Consider the following 23,285-nt stretch of genomic DNA (forward strand, 5'->3'; position numbering starts at 1 on the left):
ACAAATTGCAGCTGGGGTTTCTGACCATGGCCTCCCTATCCATGAATATCAGAAGTTAATCTGTCTATCCATTCAAAGAGCTACAGCATCAGGACAGACGAACCGAGGTGCAGATAGACAGACAGATGGACATTGCAAAAAACAGTATGCCTCATGGCGGAGGCATAATAATGGAGGTATTGACAGTAGTGAAACTTAAATCTTGCCCCTTGGTCATTAAGAAAGTTACCTTATGAAATTATATATTTTGATTTTAATCATCTCATTATGTAAAACATTACAAAACACAATATTTGACCCATGCCATGCCAGAGAGATGTATCATTGCAAGAGATTGCACAGCGGAGTACTTGGGCATCCCTCTGTGGGATATCATAATTCACATGTGTTGTCCAAGTGCCATACCTATTGGTAGCACGCATTGGGCTATTCAGTTGATATCCACTGTGGAAGAGTTTGGAAATATCTTCCATCTAGAGGGAGTATGTTTTTCAAATGTAATTGGTCAGAGTTAATCATTTTGAAACCCATACTTCCCCTGTATTATGGCTTTACCTATATCTTCCACAACTGGAATGAGTATTTCAAATAGAAGTTACCCAACTGTCTATTCTATTTGAAACTCATACTCCCTCTGTGGAAGACTTTAGCTAAATCTTCCACAGGGGTAGTGTGGATTTAAATGGAATAGCCCATCAGTGAATACAGCTTATCCTCACATGGAATATCCGATCTCTCATTTAGCATGTGTGTGTTTTGTAGTTGAATTGTGTTCTACATTGAGTAGCTGGCACTATCTGTAGAAACCTATTTTTCTACTGATGAGCTGACAGGCAAAACAAAATGATATCAGATGAGTTTACTAATAGAAATAGAAACAGAAATAGAAACATAAATAGAAATAGGAAGAGGAAGAGAAGAAGTGAAATAAAAAGGGAAGGAGAGAGAAAGATAAAAAATAAAGAAAGAAAGAAAGAAAGAGAACAAGAGAAGTGAGAAAGAAAGATAGAGGACTAAGGAAGAGAGAAAGAAGACAAGACAACTTACTGGAATACCAGATTCACCCGGGAAACCAACAACGCCTCGGTCTCCTGGTAATCCATCAAACCCATCAGGCCCTCTAGGTCCAGGTAAACCATTGTCACCTCTTTCGCCTTTGAAGCCAGAACGTCCTGGAAAACCTCTTCTGCCTGCATCACCTGGGTCTCCTTTGTTGCCAGACAGACCTGTAGGGAAAGTAGAGTAAAAATATCAGTCAAGATTAACAAGTTTGTATCCAAAGCTGTACATGCCTAGTTGCTATATAGGGTGGTGCCTTCAAACATGGCCCACCATATTTTATTTTGTGTATTGTAAACAATAATCTATATAATAATACGCTATTCTCTGTTTGTCTGTTTGTCTATTTGTCTATTTGTCTGTTTGTCTGTCTGTGACTGCTAATGTGAGGCCGTCGTAAGTCGTACGGGGCTCAAACTTGGGGAGTGGGTGTAGTTCTGTCCTGGCAAGAAGAAGTTTATGTTCGTTAAGTCATCCGACCTTGGGGCCCCCTCCCAGGGGTCATCTGAGGTCAAATGACTAAAACTGTCGTGTGAGGCCGTCGTAGATCGTACAGGGCCCAAACTCGGTGGGTGGGTGTAGTTCTGTCCTGGCAAGAAGAAGTTTATGTTAGTTAAGTCATCTAACCCAGGGGCCCCCTCCCAGGGGTCATCTGAGGTCAAATTACTAAAAACTGTCGTATGGGCATGAAACTTGGGTAGGTACAGGCAACATAAAGAGCCAAAATTTTGGAAGGTCATTTGGGGTCATCAGAGGTCACCCACAGGTCATCTGAGGTCAAATTGGTAAAAACTGTCGTATGGGCATGCAACTTGGTACGTACAGACAACATTTAAAGCCAAAATTTTGGAAGGTCATTTTGGGGTCATCCGAGGTCACTCACAGGTCATCTGAGGTCAAATTAGTAAAAACTGTCGTATGGGCATGAAACTTGGTGAGTACAGTCAACATTTAGAGCCAAATTTTTGGAAGGTCATTTTGGGGTCACCAGGGGTCATCTGAGGTCAAATGAGTAAAAACTTTCATATGGGCATCAAACTTGGTGGGTACAGTCACCATCAGCCAGGTAATCGTGCCCAGCCGAGAACCGCCAAATATGGGTAACCGCCTAGTAAATAATAATAACCATCAAAACATAATAGTTTCATTTAGTTTTATTTACCTACTTATAAACCTATAAAATTGCTGTGAAATCTGAAAAACTTCACCAATTTTCATGATTCAACTTGCACTGTGGAGGCTGTCATGAATGTTAAAAATCTTGATTTTTTCTTGCGTTTTTATTCTTGAAGTTGGCCAATGTCGCCGTCCAAATGTTCTTTACCCACGATGTTGAGCGATTTTTAGCTCTTGCCACTTCAGTAATACTGTAGCCTTTCATACGTAACTTAATTACCCGATTACGCTCAGCTTGCCAGCCATTGTTTACATAAAATCCTATCCCTATAAAACCCTACAACATGCAGTAGTTACTTCCAGTATCACAATTCACTAAAATTGCTGTAAAATCTGAAAAACTTAACCAATATTCATGATTCAACTTGCACTGTAGAGGCTGTCACTTTGTCTATGCACAAAGTAATTGCCCATAGTCTGTTGCCTTCACGTACCACTCTATATATACTAATGTGACAGAAACCTTGTTCGATATATGACATATCCTTATAATATAAAAACTTTAACATGTCAATTGACTATGCTTGATAATCCTCAAACAACATTATGCTTCCAGCAATATATGCATACATACCTGGATCGCCTCTGAATCCAATACCACCAGGGCGCCACCATCTCCTTCTTCACCTTGCAGGCCAGGGAAGCCAGGCCCACCAACATCACCTGGTGCACCATCATCGCCAGGCAAGCCATCTAATCCTCTATCACCTAAACAAAAGCAAAGTAATGTCATTTATACTATACTTAACATAATATATTAATTGTTTCTCAAAGCAGGAAATTTCCTCGCTAAGGTTATGTTTTCTATTTTTAGATTAGCAAGCAATAGGTGATGTTTTGAAATCAATTAGTGCCCACTATCAGCATGTTTCTACCAAGGGCCGGTTGCCATATACTGTGCCGTGCATTGGCGGGTAACAAACCCATTAGAAGCAGTAGTGGGTAATCGGTTACCGTGTCATGCGGGTCATGTACACTCTTTTCATGATCCAAGTCTTCTAATGGACCATGCCGTGTCAAAGCGTGTGATCCACTCAGTAGAAGATAGTAAAGGGTGGCTTAATCTTAGTGTATGTCATTCTTTATATCAATACAATATGTGAAGTGAGCATGGTGGCTTTACAACAGCTAGAGTGGTTTACTCATGATCCTGAGGTTGTGCATTCGAACCATGTCAAAGCCAACCCATTGTGTCCTTGGGCAAGACGGAAAAATGGAAAGCTATAAAAGCGAGTCATACTTGCACCATTATTGTTGGCTGCCAAATGGTGTGAAATATCCTTCAGGCAGTGGAATAAATGTAAACCACCTTGATTACAGTGCTTTATAAATACCTACATTTATTTATTTTAAAAGTCTCACCCAGTGTTTAGCCATCCACCCACCTGTCATTTTAGACATGCAAATTACTCATGTGACAGGCAACATTAATGTCTTAACCTCAGAAGTTGGTTAAATTCCCTAAGGATTCAGCAAGAAACACCATTTTGAACTCATTGAACCCCAGTAGACTGCAGAAGCATGAGTAATTTCTTAAAGTCAAATTTAGGATTGGCAACTTGATTCAAATGATGGCTAAACCTCAATTTTAAGCTATGACTTGATCTCATCTATTGCATGCCAAAACAATGAGCTTACCAGGTAGTCCTTTGGTGCCATCCAATCCAGGTAGACCGAGTGGCCCACGATCTCCTTTCAAGCCTCTCGTCCTGTAAAACCAGCTGGTCCTGGTTCTCCTATTGGACCAGGAAATCCTGACACACCTGAATCGCCTGGTATACCTGTTGGTAAGAAGAAAATGTACTATTTAGAAATGGTGATTTTAAAAGGGAGAAATCTGCTTATTTTGCATTCAATTATTTTTAGGTGTCTACAGTGAGAATTTAAAATGAATGAACATAATGTACCATTTTTTGACACACGCCTGATTACATGTGTTCCAGTACACATCTTTGTAAAGCTAAGTGTGGGTCTATCGGCATGGTTGAGTGGCGTGAATGCAGTGTTAATTTCTTTTGAAATTATCACTATAGTAGAATGTTTTCAGAAAGCAACAAGCTGACCTAAGGAAAAATTACAGGATTTCAATGTAAATATCCTACACATATGACCTCTTCCAGATTGGTAGTCCTGTCTGGAAAGGAGCAAGCTTATTGGGCTATTTTCCATTTAAAATCCACTACCCCTGTGGAAGATTTTGGAAATATCTTCCACAAGGGGGAGTATGAATTTCAAATGGAATTAACACATTAGCAGCTCCATTTGAAACTCACTCACCCTCACGTTGTGGCAAATACTTGTCCCCACAACTTTATGCAATTAAACAAAAGGTTCATAAATACAAACACTGATGTTTCATCCTTTTTGCCAATTTATTATTGACTTATCCTTCACTTTTCAGCTATTCCAACAAATATAACAATTTTTGAAATCATACGCTGGGATCACTGATAGAGCCTTTTTAAATTCAGTTTTTGGCAGTAAGAGTTGTACTCTTACTGCCAATGGATAAGCACAGTGCCGCACCCACATCTCTTACCTTTAGCTCCAGGGAATCCATTAAACCCTGGACGTCCATCATTTCCTGAGTTGCCATCTTGACCTTGTTCACCTCTCAATCCTTGAATACCAGGTAAACCATTTTCACCTGGTACTCCCTTAGGGCCATTGTCTCCAGGGAAACCTCGTGGTCCATCATCACCTAGTGGTCCTGTTTAAAAAAAACCCATCGGAATACATGTTACAACTTTTTTTTCAAAATTGATGGTCACTAGATGGTGAAAAGTGCCACTTCATTTTCTGTGCTGTACATATTTGGCCTTGTATAGAGTGTCCAAATAAAGTTACATGTGGATTTAAAAAAAATCTATGTTAATGTTAACAAATATGAATGTTCTTATCATGACATAATATACAAACCTTCTACAAGTAACCCTGTGAATGTCAAGTTCAGAACTTGCTTATTAGCCTGCATTCCACACATTCCTGAGCAAGCTGTTTACAAAGTGTAATTTATGCGGGCATTTGAGTAAGCCCAACCATAGCACTATTTATTCAAAGAATAAAACTTACTCCATTTTATTCCATCTTGGGACAGTGCTCTACCAAATATGCCCCTCCCCAAAAAAAATCAAATGAATTATACATTTTAAACATACAAACCAATTTTTAAAATGTACAAAAAATCAACTGATTTTCCAACTTGCAGGAAATGGCATTATGAAAATTATTGCCACAATCATGTCGTCTCAATTCAGAATATATCAAAAAGTTCATCAACTGTGATTGAAAGATGTCTGTGCATATGAAATGGACCTGAAATCAAATACTTATGATGAAGTGCAAAATGAATGACTGTTAATGCTTGTTTTGACCTCTCTGTGCATGTATACATACCACATTCCATGAGTGTATTGCATACTGCTTTTCCAAATCCCCTTAGTTCACCGGCAACCACCATTTTTCTCATTAATAAATCGCATTTACGGAAGCATCAGTTTCCCATTAGGAGATATATATTTTCTTTTTGAAGTGCATAAATATTCCATATTCCACAATTTATTAGGTGAAAAAATAGTGCTTTGTTACCTTGTGATGTAACATAAAAGAATAACATGGGGCTGAGGACTGTCTTTTGGAAAAGCATTAACAGAAAAGCGATTAATTACCCAGTAATTTCTTATAAATTCTGTTTTATAATTTTTATACACTTTAGTTTAATCTTTATAAATGTAATGAAAATAAAATGCAATCTTGGTCTTCCACACAATATGTACATTTCCACCAAAATCATAATAAAATGCCAAGAACAAAAAAAAAAGCTGTAATTAGAATGTCACAGTTAACATTCTCTATACCTTTATGCTCAATCCGATGGTCGCAACACATAGTGGCGTAGAGTGATTTTTCAAAATTTTCCATTTCACATAGTGATGTAGAGGTATAGAGCTAGTGAAATCATATCATATAGGTATGTCTTTTTAACTACTAATGATATCGTTTAATAGTTTGAACCTTCAATTTCAAATGAAATAGGGCCACTGAGGGATAACAGTGGAGGAGTATCGACTCTGTTATTAGTAACATATCCTTAAAGCATGTTTTTCTTGGAATCTTATTTTGTCCTTCACATACGTATACACGCCACTATGTGTTGCGACCGACAAATCAAAGCATGCATAATAAATATAAAGGAAAATCATATCATCGCTGTTCTGTCAATACAAAATTGTATTGTACATATTTAACACCTATAATCAAATTAAGTAATTCTTGGCCAAACTGGAACATGCGCGTTGCGTCCATGTAGTGTACTAAGCGTGTACGCAGTGTAAGGCGCCTGTATACTTTCTTCTGTACAGCGCTATATTCGTGTGTGTTTATCGGCGGAGCCACTAAGCGTTCACAGTGTTCCAGTTTGGCCAAGAATTACTTAATTTGATTATAGCAGCTATTGGAGTTGCGAGGTTTTGACAGAAAATGAGGTGCAAAATGACGTAAGTATGTTTGCAATATAAAATAATACCCTGTGAGACCAATGATGCCATGTTGATTTTGGGCATTCACTGAAAATGAGGTGCAATAACAAATAACGTAAGTATCTTTGCAATATATAATAACACTGTGTGAGACCAATGAGCTGTGCATCTGAAATGGACTGTGCTGTTGATTTCTGATACAGAGAGATATTTAAGGATGATATACTGAGAATTGACACATCAAATGGCCATGTTTACATGAGGAAAAAGTCACAATTCAATTTTGATGTAATTCGCTATCAAATTCAGTTGAATTCACAGCCAAGTAAAGGTACAGTCAAGCTTTGAGTGTAACTTGTATGGGATCATCGTTTGGTCAATTGCTAACAAATTGCGTCCTTTGCTAATGTAAACAGTCAAATTAATTTGTATTTTTTTCATGCGTGTCTGCTGAATAAATGGCGATTCCCTAAAGATGACTTTACTGACTTGAATTTATCTCTGAGATAATCCTGTCTCAATTGTATTCAAAAGGTGGAATGAAATTACAGGGTGTAAGCCAGGTCTTATTCTTATAGTTTAAAGGGCTTCATGATGTTGAAAGTCATGGTATAAACTCAGGTAAATCAAACAGTTATATAAATGTCACTGATAACACAAATTTCACAATACCTGGGATCATATGCTTAAGCACAAGAATGCTTATCTACTAATTATAAAACCCATCTACTTACAGGAAGCCTATCTACATTTTTATTTCAAAAGTTTACAATATTTACTCATTACTATCGAGTCTTGTTCTGAAACATAATCTTAAAGCCACCAAACAAATACACACAAGACAATATGCATTATAGTAACTCAATAAAAAAGGCAAAAAAAAAAGTAAAAAAAAAAAAAAAAAAAACCAAAAAAAAAAAAAGTGAGAGAGAGAGACAAAGAAGGGCAATTGTACTTCCTCATTTAGAATAGAAAACAAATTAAACAGGCAGGCAGGCAGGCACATGCATCTCAGCATAAGTAAAGTTAAATATCATCACATAATCACATTGAAAAAGTAAACTTTAAGCAAAGGTAGGACTTGAATCTAGTTCCAGCATCTGATAAACAAGCAGCGGGTGTTTCATTAAATTTGTTTCCCAATACAGTTTAGTGTGCATTTTTAAAACATTATGGAGGTGTGTGATAATGGAGATGTATCATCATTTTCCATCAGACATGAAATGTGAATTCATCTTGTACATAAAAAAGGGTATATACACCTTTCCTTTTACCTCTATGAGAACTACCTGCCTATTGGTCAAAAAGAAGTTTTCATTATCAATTGGACCAATTAGCAACATTATTAGAATTACACCACCCAAAAAAATTGGGGTGAATTATTTGCAAAGCTCCATTCTGATTGGTGATTAAAATGAAGATATCATGTAATTGACCAATCAGAGGCAATGTTAGATTGGCAGGTAGTGCTCAGGGGGTTAAATAATGAAAATGTCCCACTCTCCTATACGAGTCATAAGGTGCAATGAATTTGGTGATGTGCCCTTTTACAAAATAACATTTCTTAAGTTAAAAATGACAGCAAATGTTTGGTTCCAAATTGGAACATTTTTCAGTGCACAAATGATCAGATGAAAAGAGTGCAACCGTAGTCCAATCACCATGTGGTACACATTCATTATGAAATAGTAACTGGTTTACAGTGAAGGTAGGGTTGCCAAAAAATTCAGCCTAAATTGCGGGTCAGATAATCAAAAAAGTTGCGCAATTTTTCTCTTTAACCATTGGTTTCTATGGGACAGGAAACTACTGAAAGTCGCGGAGCCTATGTTGAAAAGTTGCCCAATTTTGTATTAACCATTGTTTCTATGGGACAGGAAATTGTTAAAAGTCACAGGGAAAATCTTCATAAGTTGCCCAATTGGGCTACCAAATTGTGGAATTGGCAACCCTGAGTGCAGGTGATAAATGACTTGATCCCAAATGATTGACAAGTGGATTGGTTATGATCATGGTTACAGTATCCATACAAATTGTAACCATGGTTATTCATTAATATCTCACCTTGTGGGCCTTGATCACCTTGGTCGCCTAGATACATACACACACAGCATACACACAAGCAAAGCGGGGGTTAAGCACAAGTAGAAAATAATGCGAGGAGCAAGCAAAGAAGCAGAACATAATCAAAAGCAAAGCAGGTTAGACAAAATATAACCACTACACTTCATTTAAAGTTAATTTAGAGAGAAAAAAGGTACATGATAACAATCCAAACCACTACTAAACATGAGTTACAACAAATAACTGGGTATGCTATGAGATAAGATATACCCATTTTACTTGGTACTCAACATAAAATTGACGTCAAAAATAATTATCCTAAGAGTAACTACAATTCAGTCAATAATTTAAAGTAAACTTAGAGAGAAAAAAGGAACATGACAATAATTCAAACCACTACTGAACATGACATACCCATTTTACTTGGTACTCAACATAAAATTGAAGTCAAGAATAATTAGCCTGAAAAGAAATGTGTTGCAATAACATTTTCTCCTGTCCCTAAATATAATAATATCGCTGAATAGAATCGGCGGTAGCTGGAATCAATTGTTATACACCTTCAGCAATGGGCTATTCCAGTTGAAATCCATACACCCACTATAATACTATCACCTTAATCTCCCACAATGGAGTGAAGATTTCAAAATGGAGTCACTCATTCAAGTAACCCCATTTGAAATTCACCCCCTTTGTGGGCAATAAAGGTCATGTCTTCCACAGGGGGTGTATGGATTTCAACTTGAATAGACCAAATAGTTTTGTATTAGTTTGAAAGAATCAGTATTTTATCCAAATAGGTTTATTTTTCCTGATTTTAACATTATATGATGATGATACATCAAGATATATCAACCACAGAAAGTTGAAGCTGTCATTTATTCATCAAGTGGTATATTTGCCAAATGCACCACATATGATCCATTTTGTCTGCCATTTGAACAAACAAACAATACTTGAATTAAAAAACATGAGGTTATTAGAAAACTCTTTAGAACATAGCAAATCAAAGCAAAATACATTAGAAATTGAGCAGTTTTGTCACAGAAATACGTATGCTGTATCACATAATTAATACATTACAAGTACAGATCACCTCACAACAAATTATCTTGCAACATCTTTTTAGCAAAACTGTTGTATTTGTTTTAAATTTTCGGGTGTTCCATATTTTTGACACAAAACACACATAAATTTTAAGAACTAACCTTGTCTTCCATCAAAGCCATTTCTGCCTGGTTCTCCATTTAATCCTGGCTCACCAATCACCATTTCTCCTTTAGCTCCTGGTCTCCCAGGGAAACCAAGTATTCCCATATCACCTGTTTCTCCCTTAGCACCTCCGAATCCATCTCTACCGTTGGTACCTGCATGAGAGTCATTACAGTTTGTGTTTATATAGAATTTTTGGTAAAATCAGAGATTTTAAGAATTAAAATATGCAAGTACTTAACTGCCAATGTTTGCCATTTGCATGCCCTTTATTACCCAATGAATACCTGTTCCAAAACTGCAAAATCTGAATTTGATAATTGTAGGCATTGTGATTAAGCAAATCACTTATTGTAACTTCAAGGAATCGGATAGCAACGTTTCTACCAGTGTTCGAAATATGCCTCAAAAAGTTACAGGCCAGCCGGGCCGGCAACTAGATGCCAGTCAGAAAAGTTACCGGCCAGGCCAAAAAGTTACAGGCCAATGGCCGGCTGACCGGCCTTATTTCGAACGCTTGTTTCTACAGTATTTATTGCGGACATGAGAGTACATCAGACACACCAAATTGCATATGAGGAATGTCCTTCTGATATCAAATAATTTTGATTTTTTGAAATTTGCGATATAAATTGTGAGAGACCAGATATTTATCTGTTTTCAGATATATTTTTTTCCCAACTTCCAGATATTTTTCTACACTTGTTGTGTACAAAATATATAAGGTTTAAATAATTTCAGATTTTTTAAAGCTAAAAACAGATATTATTTCAAAGACACAATCTCAGGCCTGAATAATACAAATTTTATGGCAAATTATTAACAATTTATATTTTTGATTTTTAACAGTCCTCCAAGTAAACTTTATAAATCTAATGATATGTTTGACCCTGCATAAACACCTGATCCTACTGAAGACTACTGTGTGTTCTTTTCTGGAAGCATGAATGGATGCCATAAATATCTCACAAACCTGTCAGTCCTGGTAGACCAGTTTCTCCTTTCGCTCCTGCGGATCCTTGAAATCCTGAGTAACCAATTGGACCTTGTCCACCAGGTCTTCCACCTTCGCCTTGGTCACCAACCATACCTTTAGGACCTGGGTTGCCTCTTGGGCCAGCTTCACCTTGACCACCTTGTCGACCTTTATCTCCTGGAAATCCTGATAAACCTCTGTCTCCTCGTGGACCGGGGAAACCTGTATACAAAGCAATTTAACAAGTAATGTAACAAAATAAATTCAAAATACTTGTTTATGTCTGTTTTTATTACAGAAATTGGTCAACAGAGGTCAGAGGTGGACTAAACACATTATGTTCCTCAGTGCTCCCTCCGTTCTTCTTCTGAAAAACTTCTCAGGACCCCGTGTGTTAATTTATCATCTGCTGGTCAGCGTTCTTTCATTATGCTGCCCCTGTAGCTTGGAATTCCCTTCCCAACACCATCCACAATATCACTTCTCTCGCTCAATTAAAATGTAGTCTGAAAACTCATTTTTTCCAACTTGCTTTCCCTGAATCTTAAGGTTTTTTGTGTTTCACTGTGTCCTTTGCTTTTTTTGTTTTCACGTCCTGAAATCTTTTTGATAATTTTTGCGTGGTATAAATACGCTCCATTATTATTATTATTAAAGATGTGATGGAAGGATCAGAGTTTGAGAGAGCAATCAGTGGGTGGAATTTAGAGATGGTTCAACCAGAGACCTGTGTATTGTTTGTGAAGTATTGCAAAGTCTGACGTTTCAGGGACATGTAGTTGGAAGTGGTTTGTACATGTATTGATCATCTACGCAGAAAGGGTAGCATACACAAATAAATATATCTGTATTGTAATTAATTAGCACTGGGTTAGATCTTATATTTCCCTTATTGCTTTGATAGTGTGGTTAAAATTTATAACCTGAATACATATATCAAAGATAATAATAGGATAAATACTGCATGCTTAAGGGATCTGGAATGAGCGTTTAGACAGTATTTTTTGTGGGACATGAGAGCACATCAGAAATTGCATTCTGAATACGAAGAATATCTATCTGATATCAAATAATTTTCATTTTTTGAAATTCACGATATAATACAAATTTTATGACAAATTATTAAAATTTGATATTTTTCACATTTTTCATATATAACAGTCCTTGAAGTAAATTTTATAAATCTAATGATACATTCTTAAAGTGTATGTAGCTGGGAGAAAAAGCCGACGATCAATTGAAAATTTTGACCTTTCATATTGAAGATATGGATTTTTTTCCCAAAAAGACCTAATTTTTTTGGTGTTTTGGAAAAAAATCCATATCTTCAATATGCAAGGTCAAAATTTTCAATTGATCATCGGCTTTTCATTCCACCTACATACACTTTAAGTATAAATCATCAAATTTATAAAGTTTACGTCAAGTACTGTTAAATATCAAAAATATCAATTTTTAATGATTTGCCATAAAATGTGTATTACATTGCAATTTCAAAAATCAAAATTATTTGATATCAGAAGGACATTCTTCGTATTCAGAATGCAATTCGATATGTCTGATGTGCTCTAATGTCCCACAATAAATACTGTGCAAACGTTCATACCCCACCCCTTAAATGCATTACAAATTTATTACAAGTTAAATATTAAAACTACATTTCCCTGAAATGACAAATAACTTGAAATAAAATTCATGTTTGTATATCATAAATCCCAAGAGTTCAGCAAAATCTTAACTTCCATGTTAGTCACACAAATACAATTTAGATAACATTTCATTTCACCTGCATCTTCCAATTCAGTATCAAAGTTACGTAATGTTACTATGTCAACAGGATCACACCCTTGAGTAATGAACCACGATCGAAACAATCACCACACAAAGTATATGGCACTAGAAGGTATACCAAAATAACGTGATCCGGTAATCAAGAGAATAACGTAACCACTTTGATGCTAAATTCATTTTGCTGATCATATTATGAACAACCCAAACATTAGAACTAACCTTTCAACTCAAGGGGACCAGGTGGGCCATCAAAACCTTGATCTCCTGGTGTTCCTTTTGGTCCAGGCCTTCCAAATCTTCCTGGTGATCCATCTGGTCCTGGTACTCCAGGTGGACCTGGTAATCCTCTTGGACCCCCTGGACCATCATCTCCCTCTGGCCCTATGATAGGTTCTGGACCAACTACAGGTGTTGCTGTAAATAGAAAGGAATGGCATTAATTGTTTAAATGAAGGCTTAGTTAGTTTATTTTTATTGATATTCACATCAATTTGTTTTATTTGTAGAGTGAAAAATTAGGATATGATATCAGGGATTAATTAAATTGGGATATGACAGCTAGTCAAATAATATGTACAGGTATGTAAACAACCATTACCCTGCCATTGCGTATCCTGGAACACTGCCGCGATTTCAACCGGTTGTATCGCGAACGAGCTCCTTGTTTAAGCAATAAAATTGCCTTTAAAGCAAGTTTAGCGCAGCCATGTACTTAATTTATTAAATACAAAAAATCAAACAACAATCCCAGCCAAGAATACAAGAAATTACTCTTTCAGTAGTCAGGATGCTGGGCACGTTCGGGGGTGCTGGCGACCGTCAATCGACAGTCACCAGCACCCCATAACCCCAAGATGGCAGGCTCCATGCATGTACCGGAGGTGCTGGAGTGGAGCCAAAACAAGAGCGGGAATCTCTGGTTAAATCGATCTGGAAAAGTGGGCACGCATAACAGCGAAATTTCCTGTCAGGGGCTTGATGGTATGGGCTGAATATTGGAAATAGTATCCATTGTGAATGTGACAAAGACACAAGGTGTAACAGAGGTGTTGGTAAATTTCCTTAAAATTGAACTGGAAACATTTTGGTCTGAAAGTGCAACTTTCATTTCATTTTAATACTTTTTTATCCCAACACCGTACCCTTAACCACATCCTAAAAAATTCCGTGTAACACCCTAACCTTTTTAAACCTTTGATAAACCCACGAAAGTTGTCATGATATAAGATCAAACCTAGAGAAGAAAGATATTTGTTTCAACAAAGTCAAAATTTTGCAAGGAGCCATGGGAAGGTTGACATGGAAGGAAATGTACATTTTGGGACTAATGATGTGAAGGAATGCATGGTACAACACACTTGGCATCAGATATTATACAAATATTAACTGTCTATGATTCCATTCCACGAGCCGGAACGGCGAGTGGAATGGAACAATCCATCTTTCACCGAGTGATTATATTTCGACCATTACACAAATTTAAGACAGTTAATATTTGTTTTATATTACTCATGCATAAATTCTATTACTAAAATACTATTTAAGGTAGGAAATACATTTTTTCATCAACATAACATGTGATATACTTCACATTTTGGGGTCCACCCATAACTAAATCGGCGAGTCAAGAGTCAGCGCTTACGGCTTGGCATAGGCGCTTTTCGGCAGAAACACTATGATAGTAAAGGCGGAGAGGGTGATGGTAAAAATGGCAAATGGTAATCAACCAATGAACTGTCTAGAATTTATGTATGAGTGATATAAAGCAAGATGGCATACTCTTGTGAAGACCACAGCAGTATAGTGCCACTTGACAGAGAGAAAGATTGAGAGAGGGGGGGAGAGAGAGAGAGAGAGGCGAGAGACAGACAGACAACAAGGGGAAAACATGAACAAAAGTAAGATTACAACTAATATTAGACTGAATTAAAGGTTCTTACCTCGTTCTCCCTTTGACCCTGGTGATCCAAAGAATCCTGGATATCCTTTAGTGCCTTTACCTCCTTTAAAGCCCCTGAATCCTGGCCTGCCATCGCCTGGAAAACCCTGGTCACCATATGGCCCACGGGGACCTTCTGATCCTTGTGGACCTCGCATCCCTTTATCTCCTTGTGCACCCTAAATAATCACAACATAAAATAAACTGCATGAAGCAATAATGGCAAAACTTTTGAAAACTTAATTCTGTCACAGTGAAAAGACTGGTGAAAATAAATGACTTCAATATTGCAGCAAGAAACCAAACTAACAATTGATATATGATGGGGTTCTTGAATCTAGTCCTGTCTGTACATTAAGGTGGTACTACACCGCCTGATAAATTTTGTGACTAATTTTGCATTTTTCTCAAAAAATAACCACACACTAGTAACAAAAGTTATGTATAATAGGACAAGGAATCCAATTACTTCACTGAAATTTCAGTGATTCAAGACAAGTGGTTCATTATAGAAATGAGGTACATTCTAGTGGTACCTCTTTTCTTATCATAAATAATGTACCGCTTGTCTTGAGTTAGTGAAATTCCAGTGTAGTAAATGGATTCCTTGCCCCTATAATAAACATAACTTTTGTTACCAGTGTGATATTATTTTTTTGAGAGAAATGCAAAAAGAGTCACAAATTTATCAAGGGGTGTAGTACCACCTTAAATAGTCAATAATTCCTTATTTATTGACTCGGTATCTTTTCTCAAATTGTTATGATTACAATTCAGTTTTTAAAATATTTTTGTTGTTGTTGTTATTTTTGATCAACCACTTCTTCATATTTCCAGAGGATGATTTAAGCACTTCCCAGCAAGTCTTGCGGTTAGCACAGCTGTGTGCGTAAACATGACACCACTGCCCGCCCACTGCATACACACGTGCATGGTTAAATTTGAATTTGGACAGATATATTTACAATAAAAACACCTTCTAAAAGTTGGTCGATTTCACATTTTATGTTATCTACAGAAGGCGTGAATTATCCTTCATGCATACATCACTTTAGATCTGAAATCGACCAAGTAATAATGACACACGGGCAATTCTAAAACAACATCTTTTGCACAGAGTTCAATGGGATTTGAAAAGTAAAGTGGCAGTTGAAACACTAGTGATAACACTTTTACAGTGCATGATGGGGCTTCCTTAAATCATCCTCTGTCATATTTCTGACAAGTAAAAGAAATATACACAAGGCGGTTCTCGAACCACTAGTCTCTATTGCTTTCGTGATTAGCTTTGGTAACAGCAGTAAAATAATAGGGACAGTGGTCCCAAATAGATTGTCCGAAGCTATGAGTGATCACCGTGCATAGTAAATATTCATTTGAGACATTTATTTTTCATTTTCAGCCTATTTTACAAGTTGACCTTTTGTCCTCAGTGTGTGACCTTGAACACCACCATTACAGGAAAGTTCCCATAGTGCAGCAATGACTCAAGCTTGGTTACAATTGGATTTAAACGGTTCACATGAGACCAGATTTTTCACGTTTGACTGAGAGCATTTAATCAAAAGACATGGGTTTTTTTTGTAAGAAGACACTTCATGTTGGAGGGTTTTTTTGACCTACCCCCCTCTAGGAGTCAAAAATCGCCATTCAAAAGCAACATATGTTAAGTCTACTTCATGGACGAAAGAGATAACACACCGCGTACAAGCAGTCAAAATCTCAGCATCACCCGATAATAAATGGCCTATAATTCCATGAAATGCAACAGGCAAAACTGCTACACACTTACCGCATATTTTTACGGTCTATCCCTATTAGCACGCAAAGCTCTACCACGTATATGCGAAGGCAGGCAGCGCTTGCATGATTGTTAGACTCATCACGATCGAATGATGGGTCCTCATGAATATGCAAGAACTCACAGCATACAATGCACAGGGACTTTGACTGTTGATAAGTCCTCTGTAGTACAGTGTATTCTGTGGTCTACTTAACGTCGAAAAGGACCATAACAACATTTTGTATGTGAATGTAGGCCCTTATCGTCATTTTGGTAAGTGCATCCATACATATAGCCACACGGAAAAGTGATTATATAGTCTCCTGCCTTTCCGGCAAGACAAAAATAGGTTGTTCAAAGATATGGGTAGTGAACACCACAAATAGTGCAGCTTCTGACCAAGTTTGATTGCGATTTGGATTTGAATTGTTCATATTAAGGTTACGGAGGGTGAAAATTCCACTCAACTTGTCTTTTGTTTTTTAATTTTTATTTATGAAGTATATGTATATATTAAACATCTCAGAGATGTAGATTGAAAAAATTGTATCAACAAAGTATTTTTTAAATTATTTTTGTGTATCAATATTTGCTCTAGATATCCCACAGCACTAATTCTTTTTAAAGACAGTTCTTGTTTTAAGGGACACTACACTAAATCCTTCCGCATTTGGTGTAACTCATGGAAGAAAGAGAAGGTGTGAGGGCTATCATTTTTTCTTTGGAAGGGGAATCCCAAATATACATGGGGGCCCGTGGGTTAGATTTTAAAAGGTATGCCAACATTTCCTGTCATCCTCCCCTGGCCCTGCTCTCGGCCAGCCTAACTTTGCCAATGTGGAACCTTTAAATGGCCTAGATATTATGATGCAGATTTGAATGTTTCTGTAGTGTTTCCTAAGCCTTATAAAGATGCACTGTAAATGTTTGCCAAAACCTGCTCCCCCCTCCCCCATTCTACCCTCCCCCAGGACTCATAATTATTATGCACCTAGTTACTTTATTGCATTTTCACATGTATTTCAATGGGACATTTATTTAGTGATGTGCCCCCTTATAGTGATTATTATTCCAGTGCATGAACTGGCAACCCTATCATTTTCATTTGATTGCTAAAATCACTGAAGCATATGCACAGTGGAGCATGAGCATTCAACCAGCACTATACTAGACAAAATCAATAAAATAAGTACTATCACCTTGGCCCTGGCAACACTAACTAGCATTGTAAACAAGTTAGCACATGGTTTGAACATGATAATAGATAGTGTGGAAGTTTTGGCAGAAATTTGTCAATTTCTGCAAGTTTTGTGAAAATCAATTGATACTTCCCATGCAGTAAGGATTATCAGTAGTAATACAGGAGCACTGCACCTGGAATATTATGGGATTGTGAATTGATACTGTGAAATAGCAGAAAATGTGAGTACTTGAAACTAAATGTGTGGATATCTCAGAACTCCATTTTGGACCATTTGGCCTGATATGCTGAGATGAAATAAATTATTTTTAATGATTCCCGTAGCTGATTCATAAAATTTTGATATGCATGTGTTAGCTGATACTTCAAAGAAATAATGTAGGGAATAATTGTGTCAATATATTGACACACTAAATTAATATTGTTGTTGCAAAAAAGACGACATTTACCCCATCATTTTCATTGACATTCTGTGAACATGTAAGCTTACTGTTTTAAATCAGGAGGACCTATCGAAAGAATAAATAGGTACATTATTTCATTGGTTTGTTTGTAACACATATGCTTGAAATCGCAATGAAATCGGACCCTCTCCCCATATTTTCCTGGCCTCTTTCCCAAAAAACCTCATGCTCATGAAATTGAACACAAATTGAAACACTTACAAAGTACATTTGTGTATGAGCTATGACGTTAAAAGTATTACAATAATAATCATTAGAGTGTCAACTTTAAGATGAAGTATGATTTTTAAGCCTGCCATGTTTATTTTTTGAAAAACAAAATATTTTAGGTGGCTACGTGCAGCCAATTTGCCTACACAAAAGTTCAAAATCCTGTATAACCTTAACCTAATTTTTAATCCAAGTCTTACATAATGGTATTTTACAAGTTTACCTCATATGACCTTTCACCTATGTATGTGACCATCAACACCAATAATGCACAAGGGTCCACATATGCAGCTACAACCAAAGTTTAATTGCAATAGGATTGGGACCCCCATCTGGACACACACTGCCATTATAATTTTAAAAAACCCCAAAAAACCAGTAAAATATGAATTTTTTAAACATATGCATACAGGATACATAGACAAACCTTTTTCCCCTTTGGTGTAAGGCACCACTATGCAACTGTTAATTATTATGTTAATACAATTTATTATATCTCCAGGGAGTGATGTTAATTAAGAGTTATTGGTACCTAACCGGGCACCAATAGTTCTATAGGACCAAATTGAACATGGTGCCTAAGTTACCTTTTGATAGAATTCGCTTGGTGGTGGTGGTCCTGGAGGACCAACTATTCCTGGTTCTCCAACATCCCCCTTTCCACCTTGCCGACCTGGTGGACCAGATTCACCTGAAACAAATTGATCAAAAATAGTAATTCAATCTGGCCTTAAAATACTTCACATACCTAGCAAACACAAAATGTTTACAGAAGCGTTCAAATGTCAGGTTATATAATTAAGGGTAGACACGGTATTGTTGGTCGAAACAGCCAAAATATTGATTTTCATTATTTTAATCAATTTATATTGAAAAATTGCGTTGATGCTTTGCAAAAGTTCATTCTACAAATCATATACTTTCAAAATTTGCTTGATTTATTGTTGTTAATGAGTTATGTACGTTTAAAAAAGTGTTGTTGTTTCAGCCCTCTTTACAACATAACTCAAGAATCACAGGACCTACAAAAGTATATCTGTGATATTTGAATCCGTCTACACACTTGCTATGAAATGATCATTGCAATTTTTCCCAAAACTCACTACCATTCGCAAGATGCTGTGAACAACAAAATCACAACAGTTTTAAAATAATTGCTAACCTTAAGGGTTATAAAGTGTTTTAATAACATTTAGGAAACATTTTGAAATATTAATGAAGGGCTTCAACCCAGCCATGGTAAAAATATAGGAATAAAGCCAAGAAAAATGTATGTCTCAGACACCCGCACGCATTGCTATGTGAAATCCAATTTAGCGCTTAGCGCTCTGTGGTGGACATTTTTCTTTCTTTTTTCCCCTATTTTTAATTTTTCAGTATCGTATATAGCGATCTAATTTTGTCTTTTTTGCAGTTTGGTTGTTTTTGTACACATTTCACCATGATTGTAAAAGATATAGCTCATATTCTTAAAAAAATAAAAAAAACGCATAGCACTTAGCTTTTTTACTAAATGAGTCTGAGACATACTTATACTTATTATTTGGCCAAATATGGGAACATTTTGAATTTCAATATATGACAATTATAGGACACATCATTGATTAATAATGAACTAACAGAAGTAAGCAACTGATTAAAGCAGGGATGTATTTTAACAACTGCCCAAAGCCAGGGGCAGGTCACTTTGCTGTCGGGCAGGTAAATTTTCAAAAGTACCTGCCTGCCTGGCGGGTAAGAAATTGAGGATGATAAACTGGCAATATCCCAACCCTGAGCTCAACCACCCAAGCTACTTCTTTATTGCTTAAAATATCGTTGCTGCATGTGGTTCCTTGGCCAGGCCAGCTGGTATATAATGATGGGTAAGAATCGCTCTCAAGCTTTATCTTGGGCCAAATCTTGTACAACAGCATATATAGAAGAACATTTTACAATTGGTTCGAGTATTGTGTTTCTTACCTGGTGTTCCTGGTCTTCTAAATGATTGCTCTCCTTGTTCTCCCTTTATACCCTGGCCACCTGGAGGACCTCTAGGCCCCTGTTGAAGTAACAGAAATGTTTAGTCATATACAAATAATTATAACAACAAAATGTCACTATTCAAGTTTAAGAAATAAAGTACAGTATAACGTATATGGGCGAGGTACTGCAGCCAAACCCATTATTTTAGACTGGTTCTAATTTGAAAATATGCTTATTTAAGCTGCTATCAGCAAGTTTGCATAGATGCTGGCAATCAAGTTTTATTTGTTAATTTGGGTGTCATGAATTCAAATCTGTTGTCTGTTAAGCTGTATTATCTTGAACTCTAATACCCTCAGAAAGGACACAGAAAATACTCCTGTAAGATCATACAGGGGTTAAAAATTTTACACGCTCCAAAATACTTAGTCTGGTTCTAAGGATCACAAAAAAGTATCAGTCATGTGTGCAGGATGCAAGATTCAAGGCCAATTTGCTCTAGTCAAATAGACTAGCCAATAGGCAAAAATAGTAAAAACCCTAGCCAATAGGCAAAACTAGTACAAACATTAGCCAATAGGCAAAATAATTAGTAAAAACCCTAGCTAATAGGTAAAAATAGTAAAAACCCTAGCCAATAGGCAAAATAGTAAAAATCCTAGCCAATAGGCAAAAATAATTAAAACCCTAGCACTTACCTCTCTACCTGCAACACCTGGATCACCATTAAAACCTGGAAATCCTTTAGAACCAGGTGAACCGGACAAGCCAGCGTCACCAGATGGACCAGGTTCTCCTGATAGGCCTCTAAATCCAGGTTCTCCAGGTTCTCCTTTTAGACCACCTGCACACTGGCGACATTGACCACCATCAAAACCTAAAAAGACAATAAATTAAAAATAAGTGTAATTACCTAGATTAGTGCTATTATTATTATTAGCTAATTTTATACAATAATATGTACTTACATGCAAGGGGATAAAATGTACAACACCCACTGGCAAATTGCACATTCCAAATATGGATTTGTAAGTAGTAATTCCCAACAAATGGGAATTTTAGATTTCTTGACAGTCAAATATATTATATACACTACTCCAAAAATCAAAGGATTCAGACTATTTATTAGGATTTTTGAAAAACAGCATTAATATTGCAAATATTTTGGATGAATGCCATTTAATTCCGCACTCAGGCAACAGTACACTTGCACTACCAGGTACTGAAATCGTATGGCATTGAAGAACACTTTGGTCAGCACATGAGAACAGACAAGAAATAATGCAAATCGGGATTGTTATGTTCTGATCCTTTAAATATTTTGATAAGTGTATAACATAAACTATAGGCCTAATTGAAACAAATAATTTTTATGTCAAAGTTTCCTCAAATTTAGCTAGACAAATTGTCATCACAATGCCGTATAAATCAGCTTAATGCCTTTCTCCATTCTATTATTACAGGAAAAATGTACTAAAAATACAATTAAACAAGTATGAAATCAATACAGCACTATGCTTTTAAACTCATAGGTTACACTGGAAAAATGCATTCAATGGTGAATATTGACCTGTAAACATATACAAGTAGCGACATTTTATCTTGCCTCCCCCACACATATTGGTATTCTCCTACTTACCTTTCGTCCATCAAAGCCTGGGTTTCCTGATACACCCTTCAAACCAGGGTATCCCTTGAAACCTTTGGGTCCTGCTGGTCCTGGTGCACCAACCACTTCCTCTCCTTTTACAGATCTACCAGGAAGACCTGTGAAGTGAAAGAAAAAAAAGAAAGAAAGGAAAAATGAGAAGTGAGCAATGAAAAAGGCCAAAGAGAGATTCATTCATCTAATCTAAGAGACTTGCGACCTGGTATGGTTATACAATATCACTGTTTTTGTAATTAAAAATGTCAAAGAACATGCACGTATGTATGCATACATGAGAACATTTAAATGTACCAATCATTACAGGTACATATACTTACTTCTTTTTTTTCTATTTGATAAAATGGGATAAATAGAAGTAAAACAAGGGCAGTTCTCAAACCACAATGCTGGGCTCTTACGGTTTGTAAAAAAACTATTTATGAAAAAATACACCCTTGACCAAACATGACACCACTTGACCTACCCTCACACCACTTCACCCAACATGACACTATTTGACCCACACTGACACCACTTGATCCACCCTGATACCAACTGATCCACCATAACACCACTTGACAGTCCACACCCCTTGACCCACATTGACAACCCTTGACCCACCCCGACACCACTTGACCCAATATGACACAACTTGATCCACCCTGAGCTATTACCATTATACAGTACTACATGTGGACATGGCAGCCTTGATGTGTAATCATTCAGCAATTGTGCTTACGGCTACATCAAGATACCACTTCACTCAGCATAACACCACTTGACCCACCCTGACCCTGTGGCCCACCCGGGCCAGCCTGACACCACTTGACCCACCCTGACACCTCTTGACAAACCCTGACACCACTTGACCCACCCTGACACCATTTGATCCAACATGACACCACTTGATCCACCATGACACCACTTGACTCACCATGAGACCACTTGATCCATCAAGATACCACTTGACCCAGCATAGCACCACTTTACCCCACCCTGACCCTGTAACCCACCCAGTCCACCATGACACCGACACCCCTTGACCCACCCTGACACCACTTGACCCCTGACACCACTTGACCTATGGCGACTCATCCTGACACACCATGACCCACCCTAACAAATACACCAAGACCCATCCTGACACACCTCCACCAGGTTTCATCACCATACGCCTCACAGATCGTCAGATATCTCATCCACAAGTTTTTGTGGAACAACCGCATCAAATTACATTATTTAGTATGCTTGTTCTGAGCCACAAATCTAATCAGCAAGAAAACACAGAGACATGAGCTCCTTCCTTCCACCAAGTTTGA

General features: G+C 37.0%; 1 protein-coding gene across 1 annotated transcript in view; it reads right to left on the reverse strand.

The window, feature by feature from the left end:
- LOC140154477 (uncharacterized) overlaps positions 1 to 23,285 on the reverse strand; it is a 103,426-nt gene that overhangs the window by 23,259 nt on the left and 56,882 nt on the right. The window contains exons 16-28 of the mRNA XM_072177044.1: positions 21,954 to 22,085; positions 21,017 to 21,195; positions 20,316 to 20,394; positions 18,941 to 19,044; positions 14,697 to 14,874; positions 12,976 to 13,170; positions 10,963 to 11,187; positions 9,986 to 10,144; positions 8,778 to 8,804; positions 4,735 to 4,945; positions 3,874 to 4,016; positions 2,806 to 2,943; positions 1,048 to 1,226 (exon numbers count right to left, since the gene is read on the reverse strand). Coding sequence (XP_072033145.1) covers positions 1,048 to 1,226; positions 2,806 to 2,943; positions 3,874 to 4,016; positions 4,735 to 4,945; positions 8,778 to 8,804; positions 9,986 to 10,144; positions 10,963 to 11,187; positions 12,976 to 13,170; positions 14,697 to 14,874; positions 18,941 to 19,044; positions 20,316 to 20,394; positions 21,017 to 21,195; positions 21,954 to 22,085 — 1,949 coding nt within the window. The remainder of the gene's footprint in view (positions 1 to 1,047; positions 1,227 to 2,805; positions 2,944 to 3,873; positions 4,017 to 4,734; positions 4,946 to 8,777; positions 8,805 to 9,985; positions 10,145 to 10,962; positions 11,188 to 12,975; positions 13,171 to 14,696; positions 14,875 to 18,940; positions 19,045 to 20,315; positions 20,395 to 21,016; positions 21,196 to 21,953; positions 22,086 to 23,285) is intronic.

This window comes from Amphiura filiformis, chromosome 6, assembly GCF_039555335.1.
Source record: "Amphiura filiformis chromosome 6, Afil_fr2py, whole genome shotgun sequence".
NCBI classification, from domain to species: Eukaryota; Metazoa; Echinodermata; class Ophiuroidea; order Amphilepidida; family Amphiuridae; genus Amphiura; species Amphiura filiformis.